The sequence below is a fragment of the Dasypus novemcinctus genome, chromosome 5 (genome assembly GCF_030445035.2).
Source record: "Dasypus novemcinctus isolate mDasNov1 chromosome 5, mDasNov1.1.hap2, whole genome shotgun sequence".
NCBI lineage: Eukaryota > Metazoa > Chordata > Mammalia > Cingulata > Dasypodidae > Dasypus > Dasypus novemcinctus.
Window position 1 is genome coordinate 79776733 of NC_080677.1, and position 19364 is coordinate 79796096.

At 33.4% G+C, this 19364-nt stretch overlaps 1 protein-coding gene across 5 annotated transcripts in view; it reads left to right on the forward strand.

Moving 5' to 3' along the window:
* The window catches only part of KMT2E (lysine methyltransferase 2E (inactive)), a 112156-nt gene that overhangs the window by 80161 nt on the left and 12631 nt on the right, over nucleotides 1-19364 (forward strand). For all 5 annotated transcript variants that reach the window (XM_058297123.2, XM_058297126.2, XM_058297124.2 and 2 more), the window contains 7 exons: nucleotides 1020-1058; nucleotides 3766-3996; nucleotides 4102-4232; nucleotides 5336-5453; nucleotides 6409-6518; nucleotides 10680-10944; nucleotides 12358-12456. In XM_058297123.2, coding sequence (XP_058153106.1) covers nucleotides 1020-1058; nucleotides 3766-3996; nucleotides 4102-4232; nucleotides 5336-5453; nucleotides 6409-6518; nucleotides 10680-10944; nucleotides 12358-12456 — 993 coding nt within the window. The remainder of the gene's footprint in view (nucleotides 1-1019; nucleotides 1059-3765; nucleotides 3997-4101; nucleotides 4233-5335; nucleotides 5454-6408; nucleotides 6519-10679; nucleotides 10945-12357; nucleotides 12457-19364) is intronic.

The following is a 19364-nucleotide window of genomic DNA, read 5'->3' on the forward strand; positions in this document are numbered from 1 at the left end:
TTTATCCTTTTCCCTCAGATTTTCTGTAAATGCTGTTTTTATATCCCTTTTCTTCCCAGAAATAGCCTATGGATTCATTTCTTCTTTCATAATGAGAAACATGCAGCATTTAAAATCTGACTTTTTAAAGAAGGTTTCTGTGATCTTATTTTACATTTTTTATTCAATCTTAAATACCACTGCTTTTCAGTAGGTAAAGTATAATAGATTAGCTTTTCCTTGAATGTGACATTTCTTCCTGTTTCATGCCTCCTTTCGTAGTTCTAGTAGCACTCATAGTAGCATTGAGGTGTATCCAGGAACTGAGGTTCTGGATAGTATTCTTTTTATTTGTCTGTCTGAATATATTCATTCCCTGTGGTCCACTTAGCTCTTGTTTCACTTTTTTACATAAAGTGGCTTTGACTTTTTTTTTTTTTTTTAGATCTTGCTTTTCTCCATTTGGTACTGAAATATATTTGGATCTGTGTTGCTTGCTCTAGGTTTATGTTTGTTAGTTTCTCTACGTAGAGTTTGCACTTTATTGGGGGAAGGGTGAGGGGCACAAAAATATTGTTTACCACAGTACTTATTACTTGCTCCAGTAAGTGCTAATATATTCCTTACTGATTTACTTAGAAAATTGTTAGTAATAACATTACTTTATACCCCCAAACTTGACCTATCACCTCAACAAAATTACTATGTTTTTAATACTCTTTCAATTTTTATGATAAATATTTTTCATATTTGTAATTTTAGAGCACATGGAAATTTGGAGTCTTTGTCTTTGCAGCATATCATATAAATAATTTCATGTTCTCATGTAGTCTGCTTTCTATTTTTAATAGTAGAGTAGTATTCTAGTAGATGCCTTTATTTACTTAATTCCCATGATTCTGAATTTGCTGGCTTTTACCAAAATTTTTATTATGCAACTTCAGTAAATAGTTTCCGTGAACAGATTGGTTATTAAATATTAATGAAATCCACTTAAAAAAAAAAACACTACTAACCCTGTATTCCATTGTTTATTGTAGGCCTTTCGTGAAGGATCTAGGAAATCCTCAAGAGTTAAGGTAAATACTTTACATTTCAAGTCATTATCAACTGTAATTTATTCAGGAGTTTACTAAGTAGTTGCTTGTCCATAATCTTTACTTTTTGCTCTCTCCATTCTGTGTCATTTCATTTGCTTATTAGTATCTACTAGAAATAGGAACATAGAGAATTCTAATTGGATTATTAAACTAGTTTTGCAGTTGATTAGCACTGTTTAGACATTATACAAAAGGAGAAGGATATAAGCAATTTCTAATATTATCTATTGGGTCACCTGAATTTCACTTAGCATTCTATTCCATGTCTCCAAAACCAATTTATATTAGTATAATGGACATGTAAATGCAGAATCACATTTGAAACTTAAAAGTTTGTGTTTTTGTATAGTTGGGATTCTAGTAAATTAGTCAAGTCAGTTTTCATAATACACTGTAAAATCACTCTAGAATCACCTTGTAAGCATAAAGTGTATTAGTAATTTGTACCTTGTTTTTTTTTAAAAATTTTTAAATGTTACATTAAAAAAATATGAGGTCCTCATATGCCCCCCACCCCCTGTACCTTGCTTTTTGATGCATAATTAATTAGAATAAGGCCTCAATTTTATCGATGCTAAAATTGGTGAGAGAAGCAAGGCTGCCTGACTTCCTCAAAAGTGATAGATTTGCATTGGGACACAGAGGTCAGCCGTATGGTGTTAGTATAGCTTTCTGGGTTTAGGTAATAAAGGATAACAACTTTCTTAAGTTTTCATATATTAAATATGATCTGGAGAGTGTGTTAGAGAATATTTATTGTCCCTGTAGTGGTAAAGCTTGTTATTATTATTCCATGTTGCTAGAAAACAAATCATTAAATAGCTGTACAATGATTATTCTTGTGTAACTTTGTCTTTTTCAAGAATGTTAATACATGGTGTCCCTCAGCATACTGCAAGTCCAAAGTTTCATAGCATTTTTTTTCTACATGAAAGAGAAAGAGATTTTATACTTATATTAAATTTGGATTTATAGAACCTGATACAGAATAAAGAAGTTTGAAAGATTTTTTGGATTAAACTTGTAGCTCTTGGCACTCCAGTATTACTCCTTCCCAATTTATCTAATCACTTCAGTAGGAGGCTTACTGAAATATTTTCCTTTGGTACATAAAGAAATGAATGAGGAAAAAGTCTTAATACCATTCCTTAACGTGAACATATATTTCAAAAATACTTACAATTCCAAAAAATAATACTGTAATAATTTTTTATGATTCAGGATATATAGAAGATATAACAGTATTAAAGGTGTAACTGGTCATTAGAAATTTTGAGGGGGGGGGAAGGGTGATCAAAAACAAAGAAAAATTTAAAAACTGAATCGGTTTCTAGGTTTCTTTTAATAAAGCAGAGGGAAAGCCATATATTAAGGCCAGACAAGTAGCATTTCATATTTGTATGAAAATCTGTTCTTTATGAAGTAGTCATTATATTGTAGAATGTGTATGTACATAAAGGACTAATTGGTAAAATAAGCCACTTACCCAAATTACGTAGTTGAGCAACTTGCTATAGTTTGTATTTCTTTGTAGAAAAAAATGATTGGCTTTGTAATAAAGATTGGTCATTCATATGGTAGGTGGGCTTGCTGATATATTTTAGTAGTAATGTGTCATACTGTGCAATATGTATATGTCTTAAGAATATATGTAAGGAACTTAATGAAATCTATATTGTTTTTGTTTTTAAATTCATGTTAATATGAGCATAGTATAGAAATTTGTTTGCTTATCAAGGTATTCACTATTGTAGAAATAAGTTGATAACATTTATAGCTAATTTGAAATTTTACATATATCCATTATAAATTTAATTATAGTAACCATAAGATACAATATATCTTACTGTTATCTGCAGTAGTTGGTTTCTCTTATAAGATTGCCAATAATTTTAATTTTGATAGTCCATGTTTTAATGTATTTTTAAAATGCTTGGTAATTGTACCTTTCAGTAGATTGCATTCGAATAAGAAAAGGGTTCTATTGTTTTGAAACATTAAAAAAAAAAGTTGTTACTTTTTATTACCTGTCAGTTAACATCTTTATCTTTCAAGTTATACAAGGGCATATTCAGAGGAGAAGCAAGCTCTTAAGCTTGAAGGTTCTTGCCTTCATGATGAATTTAGGCCAGGGACCATTTTAGATCTTTTTATATTATGTAAGTCATTTTGATCTCATCTCAAACTTACCTTGTGGACCACGGATTTGTGAATTACACTAAATTAGAATTTCAAAGTATGTTTTCGTTATAAAAATATTAAAATTTTTGAATCAGAAAGTAAATTTTTCCTTAATATGTAGTACTGTAGCTCACATAATTGAAAGCTATTTTGGATAAATAGAACTGTTAGTACATGAGAGTTCTTGGATTGTTGCTATAGAGTAGATAGTGAAAGTGTTTAAAAATCAGAAATTTTATCTGTTTAGCCATTAGCTGACATTGTCACTAAAGTTTTTTGTATTTGCAGTTTTATTGATATCCTCTATTTGACTACAGTAGTGATGGTGAAGCTTGCATTTTTACTATTCTGATTTGGCTTCTTTGAGTTTTTCAACTCAAATTTGTCTGATATCTGGTATAAAAATGTAGTAGGCTGCTAATTTATGGTCTTTTCATATAGACTGTCATTTATTTTTTAATCCATGTGTATAAATACTTTAATGCTGAACTTGCTATAATTTTAGGGTTCAGCTCCAGAGATTGACCCTTCATCTGATGGTTCACATTTTGGATGGGAGACAAAAATCAAAGCATGGATGGATCGATATGAAGAGGCAAATAACAACCAGTATAGTGAGGGTGTACAGAGGGAGGCCCAAAGAATAGCTCTGAGATTAGGCAATGGAAATGACAAAAAAGAAATGAACAAATCAGATTTGAACAACAGCAATTTGCTCTTCAAACCTCCTGTAGAGGTAAATATATGGTTTGTCAAAATTTTTAAAAATCTTTTTGTAATGTATATCTTAAATAGCCTGAAAACAACCAGGTTTAATTCATCCCATTTACTCTGATTTTAGAGCCATATACAAAAGAATAAGAAAATTCTTAAGTCTTCAAAAGATTTGCCTCCTGATGCTCTTATCATTGAATACAGAGGGAAGTTTATGCTAAGAGAACAGTTTGAAGCAAATGGATATTTCTTTAAGAGGTATATTCATCCATTTTTCCATGTAGTTAAGTATGGAAATTTTGGCCATTTTGCCAAATGCTGTGACTATATTTATTTTCATCAGTGGTCATTTCAATATTCACAGTGAGTGATGATTACTTTTCAACTGTAAAACCTGTAACATAAAAATTGACTTGGGGAAGGGTTAGAGATGTATTCCTGTCTCTCCACCATAGGTGTCTTGCTGAAAATCCTAAAACAATCTGTTTTAAAAATACACTGACATCAATATATGGTGCATGTTGAATTCTAATTACTTGACATTATAAGGAACCCTGTCCATCTAGGTCCTGTGCTAATTCCTAATAATGTAATTGCTTAGAACTTGAAAAGACCATGGTGATCTTTCCTTTTTATTAGTGTTTAGATTTGGTCCTACATTACTGCCACTACTTGTAGCTCTCATTTTCTTGGAATTGGAATGGCATTGGTTCTTCTATGGTTTAGGATTTTTGTGAGGAATTGATACGATCCTTTGATAGTCATTGCCTCCCTAAGGTCAAGCAGTATGTTCATATCTCTGAGGGATAACATGCTCAGTGTATGTCCCTGAATTATTAAAAACATTTCTTGTTTATAACATGATAATTTTTCTTAAGATATAAAAGATACACAAGAATCCTTCCTTTTTAATATAGCGTATTTCATCTTAAACAGGATATAAATAACTTACAAATGCACCAGAAATATGGGTTTTAATGCCTCTTTGTAAAGGCAGAATTGACTACCTTTTCATTTCTTTGTAAATTTGAATTTCCATTTTCACTTAATTACCTGTGATTAAGTTGATGGAGGCATTTAAAAATCTTATTGGCATGAGCTAGTCTACTGATTAAGCTCTGGAGTCAGACTGCCTGTATTCAAGTCTTGACTTCATTACTTACTATGAGCCTAAGTTTCCTTGTCAGTTTGCCTCTGAAGAATAACAGAAAATCGCTATATTAAAATGCTAACAGCAGGGGAGAAGGTTGTAGCTCAGTAGTTGAGTGCCTGCTTTCCAGGTATGAGGTCCTGGGCTCAATCCCTGGTGCCTCCTTTAAAAAAAATTGCTAATAGCATATAATGCATTTCTTTCTTTGTAGACCATATCCTTTTGTTTTATTCTATTCTAAATTTCATGGGCTAGAAATGTGTGTTGATGCACGGACTTTTGGGAATGAGGCTCGGTTCATCAGGCGTTCTTGTACTCCCAATGCAGAGGTAAGCTTATGGAAATCCTTTTGGAGGCTGGGGTAGGGAAGTGTGGAGATGGGAATCTGATCATTAAGCACAAAAGTTGGTAGCCTAAAATACTTTATTGCCACATTTTATACTGCTTAGCGTGTTTTTATGATGAAAATTTAGACAGTTGGCTATGAGGTCTTTGCATATTGAAGAAACTGTTGTTCCTTTTAAGAGGATATATTGGACTTCTGTTTATCCTGGAAGGTCTATTATAAACTACCATGGGTTAAATGATTTGATTTGATCATTAGTTGACAAAAAGGAAAGCTAAAGCAGCTGTAACATGTCATTCTTAAAAAATGTTATAAAATTGTATTTTACTGTGGAGTATAAATATTTTCCTTTATTTACGTGCCAAAATATTCTTAAATTTTATGATAGAACATTGCAGTTGAGAGTGTGGGTTTTGGAGCCAGGCTTATTAATAAATTCATATGTCTATTCTGTGACTTTACTACCTTTGTAACTTCAGAGAGATTACCTATCTATGCCTCAGTTTTATCTGTAAAAAGGTAGTTTGAGGATTAAAGGAGTGAACACATTAAAAGCACCTAGAACAGTGTTTGGCATAGAGTTAAGTATTCAGTGTTAGCTGCACCATTACTTCATTTCACCAAATTTAATATGCCATCACTTTTAAGACTCCCAATTTCACACATGCTAAAATGTGGGAAAATGTGCATTGTAGATTTTTTTATGCTACATTGAGCTGTAGAAGTGGGGTTGACAATAATACACAGGTATATGTAGTATAAAAAAGCTTGGATTGATATCCCTCTTTCAGAGTTTTTACAAGTCTTGTAATTAATGGCATATTGTCCAAGTTGTATTTATGAAATCCTTTGAAAAGAATAGTTTTCAAATTCCAGTATGAAATGCTTTTAAGGTAGAAAATAATTTATAAATATAAAATTATTCTTTTAACCAATAGGTGAGGCATGAAATTGAAGATGGAACCATACATCTTTATATTTATTCTATACAAAATATTCCAAAGGGAACGGAAATTACTATTGCCTTTGATTTTGACTATGGGAATTGGTAAGTTCAAGTCTGTAAATACATGTTATTTCAAAATAGTTCCTCAATGTCTTCATAATAATTAAGGTGTTATCCTTTAATAGCTTTTATTTTTATCATGAGGCAGTTAGAAGTACTGCCTTTTTTTCAGTCATCTGTTACCTCATTTACTTGCTTTTGAACATTCCCTCATTGTGATGTAAATATTCATAATAATAACTAGTAATCTAAATCAGCTGTACAACATGTTTATGTTAGAATTATTTTCTTTCTTTCTTATATTTTAGGGGATACAATTGAATTACTTCTCTATTGTCCCTCAAAGTAAAAGAAATAGTACCACATTTCTTTGGAGTGTGAATTCAACTTATTTTCGCATGTTACTCTGAAACACTAGGAAAAAACAAATGTTAAATCTGAGTATAGAAACACCAATTAAAATTTTTTAATATATAAAAGTACTAATATAAACAGCCATGTATGTACTTCCCAAAATAAAATATTGTCCATTTGAAGTCCTTTGTGTTTAGCAGCAAGATTGTATCTCCTTTCCATCCTTTGCCATAGATAACGATCTTAATTTGCTTTTTTTAAAAACGTGTCCCAGAATAGTAAACTTTATATAAATCATAACATATACTGTATTCATCCTTTCTGATTGCTCACACATATACTGTATTCATCCTTTCTCATTGATCACTTTTGTGAGATTCAACCGTATTGTTAAGTGTAGCTCTAGTTCATTTATTTTTACTGATGGCATTTATCCATTCCACTATTGATGGAACTTTAGATTTCCAAAAATGCTCCTATAGCTTTTTTTCCCTCACTTTCAAAATGCATTACTTTTACTTTTTATTTTCCCCATAAGGCAAACTGTACATTATAAAACTTAAGAACTTGACATTATTTCTTTAGTAAACCTCACATCTCCCAAAGGAACGGTTTTGAGCTATTAAATATTAAAGTTTTCTTCGTAACCACAAGTTCCTTTGAAGTTTGGGTTATTGAACAGAAATCACTGGATAAATTTGTCATCTACAAAATCCGTTTCTGTTCCGAAAAGTGTTAGTTGTGCTTTGTCTTAAGCAACTTCATCAGTATCTCCCTTTGTCTTTGTATATTCTAGAATATAATAAAGGCCATTTTAAGTCTTGTTTGGACACCAGCTTTCACACCTAAATGTTTAGGCTTTTTTTTTATCCCCCTGTGGCTTTTTTGCATGCTGTCTGCTCTCTGTGTCCATTCACTGTGTGTTGTTCTTCGTATTTATTTCCCCTCCCCTCTTGCGGCTTGCTTGCTGTCTGCTCTCTGTTCGTTGGCTGCACGTTCTTCTGTTTTTCCTTGTTTCCCTTTTTTGTTGTGTCATCTTACCAAGTCGGCTCTCCTTGGTGCTTGTGGGCCAGGAAACGCTCCAGTGTGTGTGGGTGAGTCTACCTTTCATAAGGAGGCCCTGGGATGCAAACCCAGGGCCTCCTATATGGTAGATGGGAGCCCAGCTGATTGAGCCACAGCTGCTTCCCTCAGGCTTACTTTTTTTACTGCTGAAGCTGTCAGGGTGGGCTGCAGCTTCTGCTTGCTTATAGCCCAGACATGGCCCAGACTAACAAAGCTAACCTCTTTGCCCTCCTGGCACCCTGGTGCCTCTGGCAGAAGCTCAGTCACCTCAGCTTCTCTCCATGGACAGCATACACATTAATGCCAGCCTCCATCACATGGCGCTATCCCCCTGCCCCAGGTCCTTCCTATAGTTTTGTGGCAATGTCTGCTTGTGTATATGGTCTTTTTATGGTAGGAATACAGTTGGTGTTATGTAGAATGTGCTCATTCTCAGACTAGACATTAGTGAAATATTCTTAAAGCTTATATTACCAGTTTACATTCCCACAACAATTTAATTCCTTGCTCCGCTTCTTTACTGTGACTTTAAAAATTCATACTAATCTTTGTAAAATATATTTTTTATATTCATTTGTCATTTAGATCTCTTGTGAATTGATTAATCATCATCTGTCCATTTTTCTGCTGGATAGGCTTTTTTTGCTTAAAGAGTCCCCCTGTGGGGCTTCCCACACCATCTGCTCTGTGTCCATCCACTGTGTGTTTTTCTGTGGCTGCTTGTCTTCTCTTTAAGCAGCACTGGGGAACAATCCTGGGACATCTAGAGTGGGAGAGAGGCACTCGATCTCTTGCACCACCTCAACTCCCTGGTCTGCTGCATCTCTTATTGTGTCTTTTCTGTCTCTCTTTTCATTGCATCATCTTGCTGTGCTCCAGCTTGCCACATGAGCCAGCACTATAACTGGGCCAGCTCACCTTCACCAGGAGGCCCCAGGAATCAAATCTTGGACCTCCCATATGGTAGACAGGAGCCCAATCACTTGAGCCACATCCACTTCCCTGGAAAGACTTTTTAATTATTGATTTTTGGGGGAGCTCTTTTATATATTCTGTAGTCTTTGGTTTATAAACATTTGTTCATTTCCTCCCATTCTGTTTTTTTTCCAAATTCTGTATGGTGGCATTCTTTTAAAATGATGTGTTTAATGTCCTTTATGTTTTCGTTAAGTGAAACCCCTCTTCCATCAGTTTGCACCTATGACTGGTTGTTCGAGTCATACTTATCACTGGTAACTTAAGCTTTTCCTTTTTAGCCTTTTGTTCTCCAGAAAGTGGAAAATATAATGTCATGACACTTTGCTCACTGCTTTGAGGGACTATATATCCCATAGAGGTTAAAAATAAACTTTTTTTTTCTCCCCTGGACGTGGAACCTTGTGTATGTGAAGCAGGCACTCAACCACTGAGCTAAACCCTCTCCACAAGAATATAACCTTTTTAATGTGACTATCTGGTTTCAAATCCTCATTTGGTCATTTATTAGTTATAAAACTTAGCATCAGTTTATTTACTTCTTTGTGCCTCATTACCTCAAGTATAAAGTGAGAATAATAATAAAACATAAAAAATAAAAACATAAAAATAATAAAGATGGAAGTTTCGAAGAATCAGTGAATTAACATAAATTATTTTAAAAAGTTAGCACAAAATGCTTAATAAATATTAGTTCTTATCATTATATGCAGTTCTTTTATCCTAAAACTTTTAGAAATCTATGAAGAGTTTTAAGCTTTGTCATTAACTGATGGGGGGGTGTTAGGGAGAGTATCATTAAATGTTTGAGGTCTACCCTTGATTCACAGAATTAGGCAGTATTGACTTATACCTTTCTAGTGGTATTATGTGAAATTAAAACTTGGAGAAGTAAATTGTTTTTATTATAAACAAACTAACTGCATTAAAACAAGCAAAGTGGAGACTTTTATTATTTTTTTAACTGAGATTTGGTCAGTAACCTGTATCCTAGAGATGAACTAAATCTTGGAGTGCTGGTGGTAATAAAAAGAGAAGATACTTGAGAAATACTATTAGATAATTTGGGTTTTGGAGTCACAAGACTAATACCTGGGGGAGCGGGTGCAGCTTAATGGTTAAATGCTTGCTTCCCATGTATAAGGTCCTAGGTTAAATTTCTGGTGCCTCCTAAAAAAAGAAAAAAAGACATCTGAATGCCATTCCTATCACTTATTAACTATGTAACTTTGGATGACACTGCCTCTTCAATAGTAAAATGGGAATGTCATCATTACTATGTAGGTGAGAGACAGTACAGTTATCTTTGAAGCTCCCAAAGTGGGGCAAGAAGAAATGCAACTTGAAAAAGCTACCATGAAAAAAATTTAAAGAATGGTTATTGAAATCATCCCTTAAACTGTAAGATAAACTAGTTAAGGTTTGGTATTTAGTATACCTGGCATTTTTTATTTAGGTGAAACTTAACATCAGTATAACACTTTGAGTAATTATTATGGTTTTTGCTTTAAAGCTACAAGCTATAGTATCATTTTACTTTAAAAGACAAGAGGTGTTTTGTTTTGTTTTTCTATAACACATTACTAGTTATGCCTATGCCCACAGAAAGCCCAATCTCTGGTCAGGAATCACCTTTGAGTTACAATGCTGTTTTCTGGTGGTTACCAGGAATGCAAAGTAGTAAAAATAAGGATTGCTTATAATTAGTAATAGCATACAATTTTGTGGAATTGCAACTTAAAATGCATTAAAGGATTTTATAGTTTTGTTACATAACTTGAATAAATACTTAACTGGTTGTCTTTCCAGTAAGTACAAAGTGGACTGTGCATGCCTCAAAGAAAATCCGGAGTGCCCTGTTCTAAAACGTAGTTCTGAATCCATGGAAAACATCAATAGTGGTTATGAGACCAGAAGAAAAAAAGGAAAAAAAGACAAGGATATTTCAAAAGAAAAAGATACACAAAATCAGAATATTACTTTGGATTGTGAAGGAACAGCCAACAAAATGAAGAGCCCAGAAACTAAACAGAGAAAACTTTCTCCACTTAGATTATCAGTATCAAATAATCAGGTACTGAATTATCAGACTCTCCTTGAAAGAAATTAAGTTAAACTAATGTGCTGTATTTTAACCTCTTTTTTTCTTTATGGAAAATAACTTGTTACAGCTAACAAGTTAAGCTCATTCTGTTATTTAAAGAAGTACTTGTAAAATACAGGTTCTACTAAACTTTGTACAATATTTGTTAAATTAGAACAACTCAGCTGAGAAATCCTTGTAGAATTGAATGCAACATTCTTCTAAGACTGAGTAGTTAAAAAAAAATCGCCCACGTATATTTTCCTTAAGTTCATAGTAAATGCTTTTATTTAAAGTCGTAAGCCATAAAATTTTCCTTCCTGAATTTAGATATTTGGGAAGCAATTACATCAAATTTGTAAGGGTGCCACAATAGAAAATAAGAGTTTTGAGAGAAAAAAGAGTAAGAACATGTCATTTTGGGGGTATTTACAAAGTTATATGCCCTCTAAACAAGCAGAAGTCAGCAGGAACCATTAAAATGTGAAAATTAAGGCTTTACTTCTCTCCAGTACCCTATCTTTACTAAGAAAAATTGTCCTTAAGCTTTATGGAACAAATATTTATTGAGCACTTGTCTGGTATTTGTAAATATTGCATTTAATGAACCATGTTTAGGTTTTGGGTAGAATGTAAATATAAGGTCACGTTTGACCTTGTGACTCTTTATTGTTAAAAACTTTGTTAAAAGCTGAAGTGAAAATCTTTTGAAGTTTCTCAAATTTACAAGGCCAGTGTTAAATTTCTCAAATGGATTTAAGTAGACTTACAACTTTCATGTTGCATTATTTGTATGGTTGTAGAGTAGTGGTTGAAAGATTACTAATGGAAGAAATTGTAGCATTGATGTGGAGAAAGTGGCCATGGTAGCTGCTGGTGATAGGGAGAGGGAAGAAGAGATACAATGTGGGGGCATTTTCAGGATTTGGAGTTGTCCTGGGTGGTGCCGCAAGGACAGATGCTGGACATTATATGTGCTGCCATGGCCCACTGGGTGGACTGGGGGAGAGTGTAGCCTACAATGTAGACCACTGTCCGTGTGGTGCAGCAGTGCTCCAAAATGTATTCACCAGGTGCAGTGAATGTGCCATGATAATGGAAGAGGTTGTTGATATGGGAGGGATGGGGTGAGGGGGGTGGGCAGTATATGGGGACCTCATATTTTTTTAATGTAATATTTAAAAGAAAATAAATTTTTAAAAGTACAGTACAATGCCTTAATATTTAAGCTATACTGAGTTTTTCTAGTACTGTAATACAATGTTAAAATTCTGTTAATTCTCTCTGGTCTTAATATATTTTTTACTATTAAGTTTTATTGCTCTGATGGAATAAATAAATAAATAGAATAGCTTATACATGAAGTGTAGTAGTTTCTATTAAGGCACTATTTCTGTCTTCCAGGAACCAGATTTTATGGATGACATAGAAGAAAAAACTCCTATTAGCAATGAAGTAGAAATGGAATCAGAGGAGCAGATTGCAGAAAGGAAAAGAAAGATGGTAAGTTGGGAAGCCAGTAACTTCTTAATGCTGTCACTTGGTCTTGTTGACAGCTGCTCTTCCAATTGTAATTGTTTTTGCCTTTGTGTTCACTTTTACACTCTAATTTAAACTTGAGCATTTTAAAAAATTAAGCGTTTATTTTTGGCTTTATTATAATTCAACTAGCTTCCATTAATTGTGTTTTTACTTTGTATTCTTTAGACATTTAAGAATGTATGACATTCAAGAAATAATTTTTAACAATATTTTTGAAGCTGGGAACTTGTAATAAATTTTAATGCCATAATTACTGTTCAGAATGTCTTTCGTTGGCTAAATTTATCCTTTTACTTCATGATTTAATGTTTAACAAGAATGGAACATTAAACTTTATAATAGCACCAAATAAATGGCTTCTACCAAAAACCACCATTTGTTAGCTACAATGTCTGTATTTTTATACCGCTATCAGAAAATAAGACTTGAGTTTCCAAGATTTGAAAATGACCTTAGTTTAGGTTTTCGTCACCTTGTTTCCTGTTTTGTGGTTCTCATGTTGTATTCCATAGAATCCTAAGTGTCACATATTTAAGAGTATGATCTTTGAAAGATTGGTGATTGTAGGCCTACTTAATGTGTTTCATCACTTTGATGGTCATCCTTCTAATATTGATTCAGTGTTGCTATTAAAAATAAACATTGTGAATGAATGCTGAACCATTTCACAGCCTCAGGATTTCAGGAACACTGCTCTGTTGGGACAGGATAGTAGGGTTAAAAAGAGAGAGAGAGAAACAGTAGAGGGGGGGACATTATTGGAGGTTGGTGATCAAAAAACCAAATTTCCTATACCTGAAGGAAATTATCCTAAATCTTTTCCATGATTAGTTGCAATTACATTTGAATTACCTGTACCTACCAGATTACCTGTGGCCTTTCTGAAGTATGGATCTTCAATTCGTACCAATCCTGCAGGAACTTTTAGGAAACCATTGCAGAGTATCATTTGTTTCTGTATGAGTCAAGTTGGTGGAATGAACCTCTTTTCCAACTAGCATCAGGGGCTTTAATAACCACTTTAGAAAAAAATATTGAAATTTTTAAAATCTGGAGGTTTGCTCTATTCCCTCTAGTGAATTTGAATGCAAGGTTTGTTCAGCTTGCTTTCTACTTCAAAGTTTTTATGAGTTGTGGAGCTTTTTAAATATATCCTATCATTGCTGAAAAAAAATCAGTGGCATTTAGAACATCTTCAATTCCTAGGTCCCAGAGAAAATGTTATTATCCTTTTGTTGATGTGGAAATTATGGGGAAAAAATTATCTATATATGGAAAGGCTTATTTGGGAATCCATTTTGGTCCTCCAGATTTTACTTATTATTAGCATGCTATGCTAATATAGAAGACTTCCATTCATTCTGATATTGCCACTAATGTGACTTTGAAGCTGGGTATTTTTCATGGGAATAAATTGAGGAAATATTGAGAAGTATAAATGTTTATCATTTAGTGTTTTGAAAGAATGCCAAATAAAAATTTAAAAATCTTTGGCACCTGGATCTGTACTGTCATTTAATCCTATTATTTCTAATTGATATATTTGCTTTGATGTTTTAATTATTTTGAATTCTTGGGTGTACTCAATAAGAATGCAAAAACATGCATCCTAGGATTCCTAAGAAATTGGTAATTTCCCCCCCAAAGTCTTAATACTTGGTTTTGAGAAGTTTAAATATGAATTGGTTTTTACTTTTCATATTAGTTAGAATAACATCAGTAGTTGGGAAGGTAATGTCAAATCATAAATTGGCAATAAAAAAGGGAAGATAAAAACTAGTCAAAGATGGTAGCCATAATACTACTACTGAGATATCTATTAAATGGATTTAAATTTTCTCCTATAAAAGGACAGACTTTTAAACTATTACAGGTATAATAGCAGACCCTAGCTATTGTGCATCTTTTTAGATTGTGACAAAAGCAGTGAGATTCTCATATTTCCTTTTAAAGGGAATATGAAAAATATACTACGTACATAATCTCCAAATTCAAGTGTACTCCAGCCTGTTCTTTTGTTAAAGCTTGCATTGTATGAATCTGATTGTATCTACCAACATAATTTCATATACAGCCTAATATTTAACCTTTTCTTCAGTCTCTAAAATTTTTGCCAGTCTATATACTTTGGTTGCTGGCTTTGGGTTTTTTGGTTTGTTTTTTAAATGTCACTGGACAATAAGACAATGTCTCTGCCTTCAGGAGCATTTACAAAAAATTATAATGCAGCATGAAGTGGTAAAGGAGATAGCTGTATGTGGAGTAAGAGACCATGTCATGAATCAGGTAGTATTTATGATGACTCTAACGAATAGGGTTTTACAAATATAGATGGCCTGATTTGAATTCAATCTGTAGCTAAATTGAATGGAGTGACATTTCCAGGCTGTTTTCCTCTGTAAATTTCAAGAAATATTAATGTAATTCTTTTTGGCTCAGACTATAGGCTTTTTTTTTTTTTTTTTTTGTTAGGAGTGCAGGGGAGAGGTTTTAGGGAGACAAAAGTTACTTAGAGATCACAAGAAATGTTGAATGAGGATTTCATGTAATGAATATCAAATCACTCTGGGGCCAAGATGGAAAGCTTTTCTCATTCCTAGTTCCCCCCACCACCTTTGGTTTTTTCCTTTTATTAAGTATTCCATTAATTATACTCTTCTTTCACAGCCCCTTAGGAAGTCCTACCTACTTAAAGAAGTAAACTTTGTATATGGAACTGGATGACTGTACATTTTCTCTTTAGCCAGAAGATACTTCTTTGGCAGTGGGTTAGATTTGCTTGGGAGAACTTTACAGTGAGCCATTAAGCTATGGCAGTATAGTAGGCTCTTTATACTCACCTGATTTCAAAATCAGGACACCACTGAGTGGACTCCCCCAGGTAATTGAGGTGGGGTTAGGAGGCCATAGCCTTGTTAGAGGTTAAGAGAGCGCACAGAAAGAAGTTAGATATTGTGCACAGAAGGAAGTTAGATATTGTGAAGAGCACTGTAGTTTGTTTAAACTAACAAGCAATGACTTAAATGAAAAAGGTGCTTGCTCCCCTCCTGTATTTATAATGGCATGAAAAGAACCTTGTTTATAGTATTTGTTTTCAACGTTTTCTATAATCACCTTATTAATATGAGTACCTTGGGTAATGCAATCTTCCTTCCTATTTGATGGCTTATTACAGCCAGATTGCTTAAGCTGGAGTCCAGTCCATGGAGGTGTAGTTCAGGTCTTCACATTTAGTATGATAGAAATTTGGGAAACAATAAGAAGGATATGAAAGTATAGTCACTCAGCTATGAATTTCCAGTACTTTTTCAAGCAGCTAGGATAATCTAGAATATATAGCACTAGATATAAGCTGCATGAAGGCTTGTAGTTTTATTGTCATAGCCCCAGCTTCCTAGGGGAAGCAGTACCTAGTTTTTATGAAAGTAGATGCTCATGAAATGAGTCAGCTGATTCATGGAAGCCACCTGAGGAAAGATATAGATCCCGTGAATGTGAACTAAATGAAGATTCTCTAGAGCTGAGGTAGGGCCCTGGAGACCTTGCCCAGGGTGTAGGGTTCCCCAGTTTTTGCAGTTCTTATCCTTTACTCCAAAAAGCATTCCAAAGAACTCTAATCTGAAGATGTTAAGTTTAGTAATTACCACATGCCCACTTTTGAGATTCCCAGTACTTATAATGGTCGGTTTGAAATTCTTGAAAAATACCATTTATCAGCATTTCCTAAACTTGTACATCCTTGCAACCTGGTTTTTGTGTTTTTGTGTGTGACTTCTTTGACAATCCAGATTTTTATTCCATGGAACATTCCATGGAATCCACACTATGGATTCCATACTGAATCCATGCTGTTACCAATGCCTTCTGAAGGTGACTTCAGTTCAATTTAGAAAGGCAAACATATTTTACACAAGTCATTTGATGACAGGAATGTGATATGTATCATCCATCTTTTCTTTCCTTTATAGCATGATTAATAACCTTTATCTTTCTAGGGTCTGATTTTCTTTAATCAGTGTTTAAGAATTATATTTCTAGAGATGAATAATAATAATAATGTGGTACTGAATAGTAATGGGGGACCTGAATGCTTTTTATAGGTATCCTGATTAAAAATAAAAAGGATCTTTTGCTTTAGCTGCCTTTTAATAAATTCAAGATTTCCAAAATCCTTGTGTAAATGCTTTCAGTTATATGATCTATACTTAATGATTATTCATTCAACAATTTTGAGTATGGTAAGCATCACTGGAGGTATGGGAATCAGTGTCATAGTCAACAAAGGCGGCAGGGTCTCTTTCCTCTCTGAGTAGCTTTCATGCCATCAGGGCGCAAAAAAAATAATGCATGTCAAATTGTAAACAGTACTGTCAAGATAAAATAAACTTGTTTATTTTAGGGATACCACAAAACCATACTTACGACTTTGGAATAATTTTCATCAGTAACCAGTAATCTTACCATTTTTAAAGACTTTTAATTTCTAATTGAGAAAGAGAGCAAGGGAAGCTTTTTTAAATAAATAACCATTCTTTTTTCTCTCCTATTTCAAGACTGTAGGATAGGGTTCTTTAGCAGATGGGCTCTGATGTTTCCTCCTTTCCCTTAAAAGAGCTTTTTGTTGTAAAGAAAGCCTACTTTTTAGCAGGTAGAGCAAGGCAGCCCTCTTATATTTCCTTCCTTCTTAATTCTTAGACACTACTCCTTACAAATTTCCCTTTAAATCTACCATGGTGGTCCATAAATTCATAAGCTTATTTTTACTGTTTCAAATTACCAGATACATTTCTCTAATTGCAGCGAGCTATAACAATTTACAAACTAAAGTTTAATTTTTCAGCTGCAATGTATAAATATACTATTAAGTGTATATAGAGAATAAATGTAGTTTATAAATTACTTTGAAACTAACACAAACATGAATTCTAATTTATTAAGTAACACTTGAACTATATGGACCTTAGATTTTCCCCATCTGTTGAACAGGGGGCTAAGACAAGATCTCTGTAGTCTCTTCCAACTAAAAAGTTATGGATTTCAAGTTAAATAAATGTTTGCCTCGTTGTATTTAAACCTTGAAGCACATGATTGAAATAAAAATTGTACATTTTCTCTTTACCCACCTCTGATGATATTAAGCAGATTTTTTTCCCTGCTTATATAAAATTAGAGTACTCTATATAATTTACTGTTGTGGAACCAGACACTGAGATATGTCATAAAAGCAATCTGTAGGTTTATCTCAAGATATCCTACATCATTTTACACCCATCCCTCCAGCATTAAGTGTGCCAAAAGCTATTACAGTGTTCTTGGAAAGACAGTCCTATCTAATTTTAAAATGTGACTGAGTTCTACAAAGAATCATTGGCTTAGAATGAGTCATAGTTAAAGAATAAACTCAATTAAATACAGGTGTTAGGGTTATAAAAAGTCTGCTGGGTTAATTAGGACCCCTTAAAGCTATATACAAATGTTAAACTTTTTAGTTAAATGTGTTAGGCAAATTTTCAATCATTAAATAGGTATCATATACCTGGTTATGTGTCAAAGAATTATTAGATGCAGTGGTGAATATAAGTTTGAATGCTATATCAACCTCAAGGAATTTAAAATAGATTGGTATGGGGGTTTTTTTCCATGTAGAAAATCAAAGGCATGTTTACATTTACCAACTGTGTTTTAAGATGAAACTGAGTGAAGAAAGGGTTTATACTTTATCTTGCATTATGTAGTTTATCAGGGGTTGTTAACTGGAAAGGAGTAAACTGAGCAAGGAAATCTGGATAATGATTATGCCTCTGCTTTTGGGTGAGTCATTTAATGTACATGATCTTTATTTTCTTCAGCAGTATAGGATCAGATTTTTTTTTAAGTTCTAAAAGTTGATGTATCATCTCTTTAAAAAGGTTTTTACTTTGACTCTCAGTTGTTGTTCACAAGGGGGTTCTGCTTTTAATTGAATGAGTTTTGGTCTTAACATTATAGAATTTTATCTCTGACACTCATCCCAACATTCAGAACAAGTGAACACTGTACTATATCAAAGACACCTTGGCCTAAATTCATATTTATCCTAGAAAATCCTGGATCATCAGGATATAGAAAATATCTTCCTTGAATGCTTAGTTTATGGGAATTTTTTCTTTTATGCACAAAAATGACCCCTGCAACTTACAGACACGTTTATTTCTTATAGAAAATATTTTTTTGTTTGTTTGTTTGTTTGAAGAAATACTGATTTATCAGGTGAAGCAGTTATGAAAACCATCTTTTTGCATTAATCCAGATTTCTAAATTTAGGGTTTTAGAAAAGTTCTAATATACAAAGGTAAGGTTTTTATAGATAGCATTAAGGTAAAAGGGTCAAGAGAGTAAAACTTAGAAGACTGTAGACAGAATTTTCTAAAAAAAAATGTTCATCTTTAAAACTTAGTTCCAAAAATAAAAACATCTTTTGTCTATCCTATTTATTTTAGGGTTTAATCACCCATCCCAGACTAAGACAGCCAAAATACAGATGTGTATCTATGAATAAGTAATCTTACCTCTTTGAACCTGTTTCCTCACTTGTAACATAAAGAGGGTGAGGCTAACAACGTTTTGTAGGAGTTGAACATTTGCAGTATGGGAATTTGCTGTAACAAACTCTCAAAGGAGTTTTGCTGAGATACTGGCTTTGTATAATCAAAGAGAAAAACCACAAGAAAATTAGCAGTAGTTTCCAGAGTGTAGATGTCTTGATACTTGAATCTCTGCTGATAATTACTGGAACTAAAGCTCCATTGTTGACAAGATCATGGTAGCCAGACCTTGAGTTCCTGATCTTTCTTTCTTTCTTCCCCACATCGATGACAATAAAGGAGGGA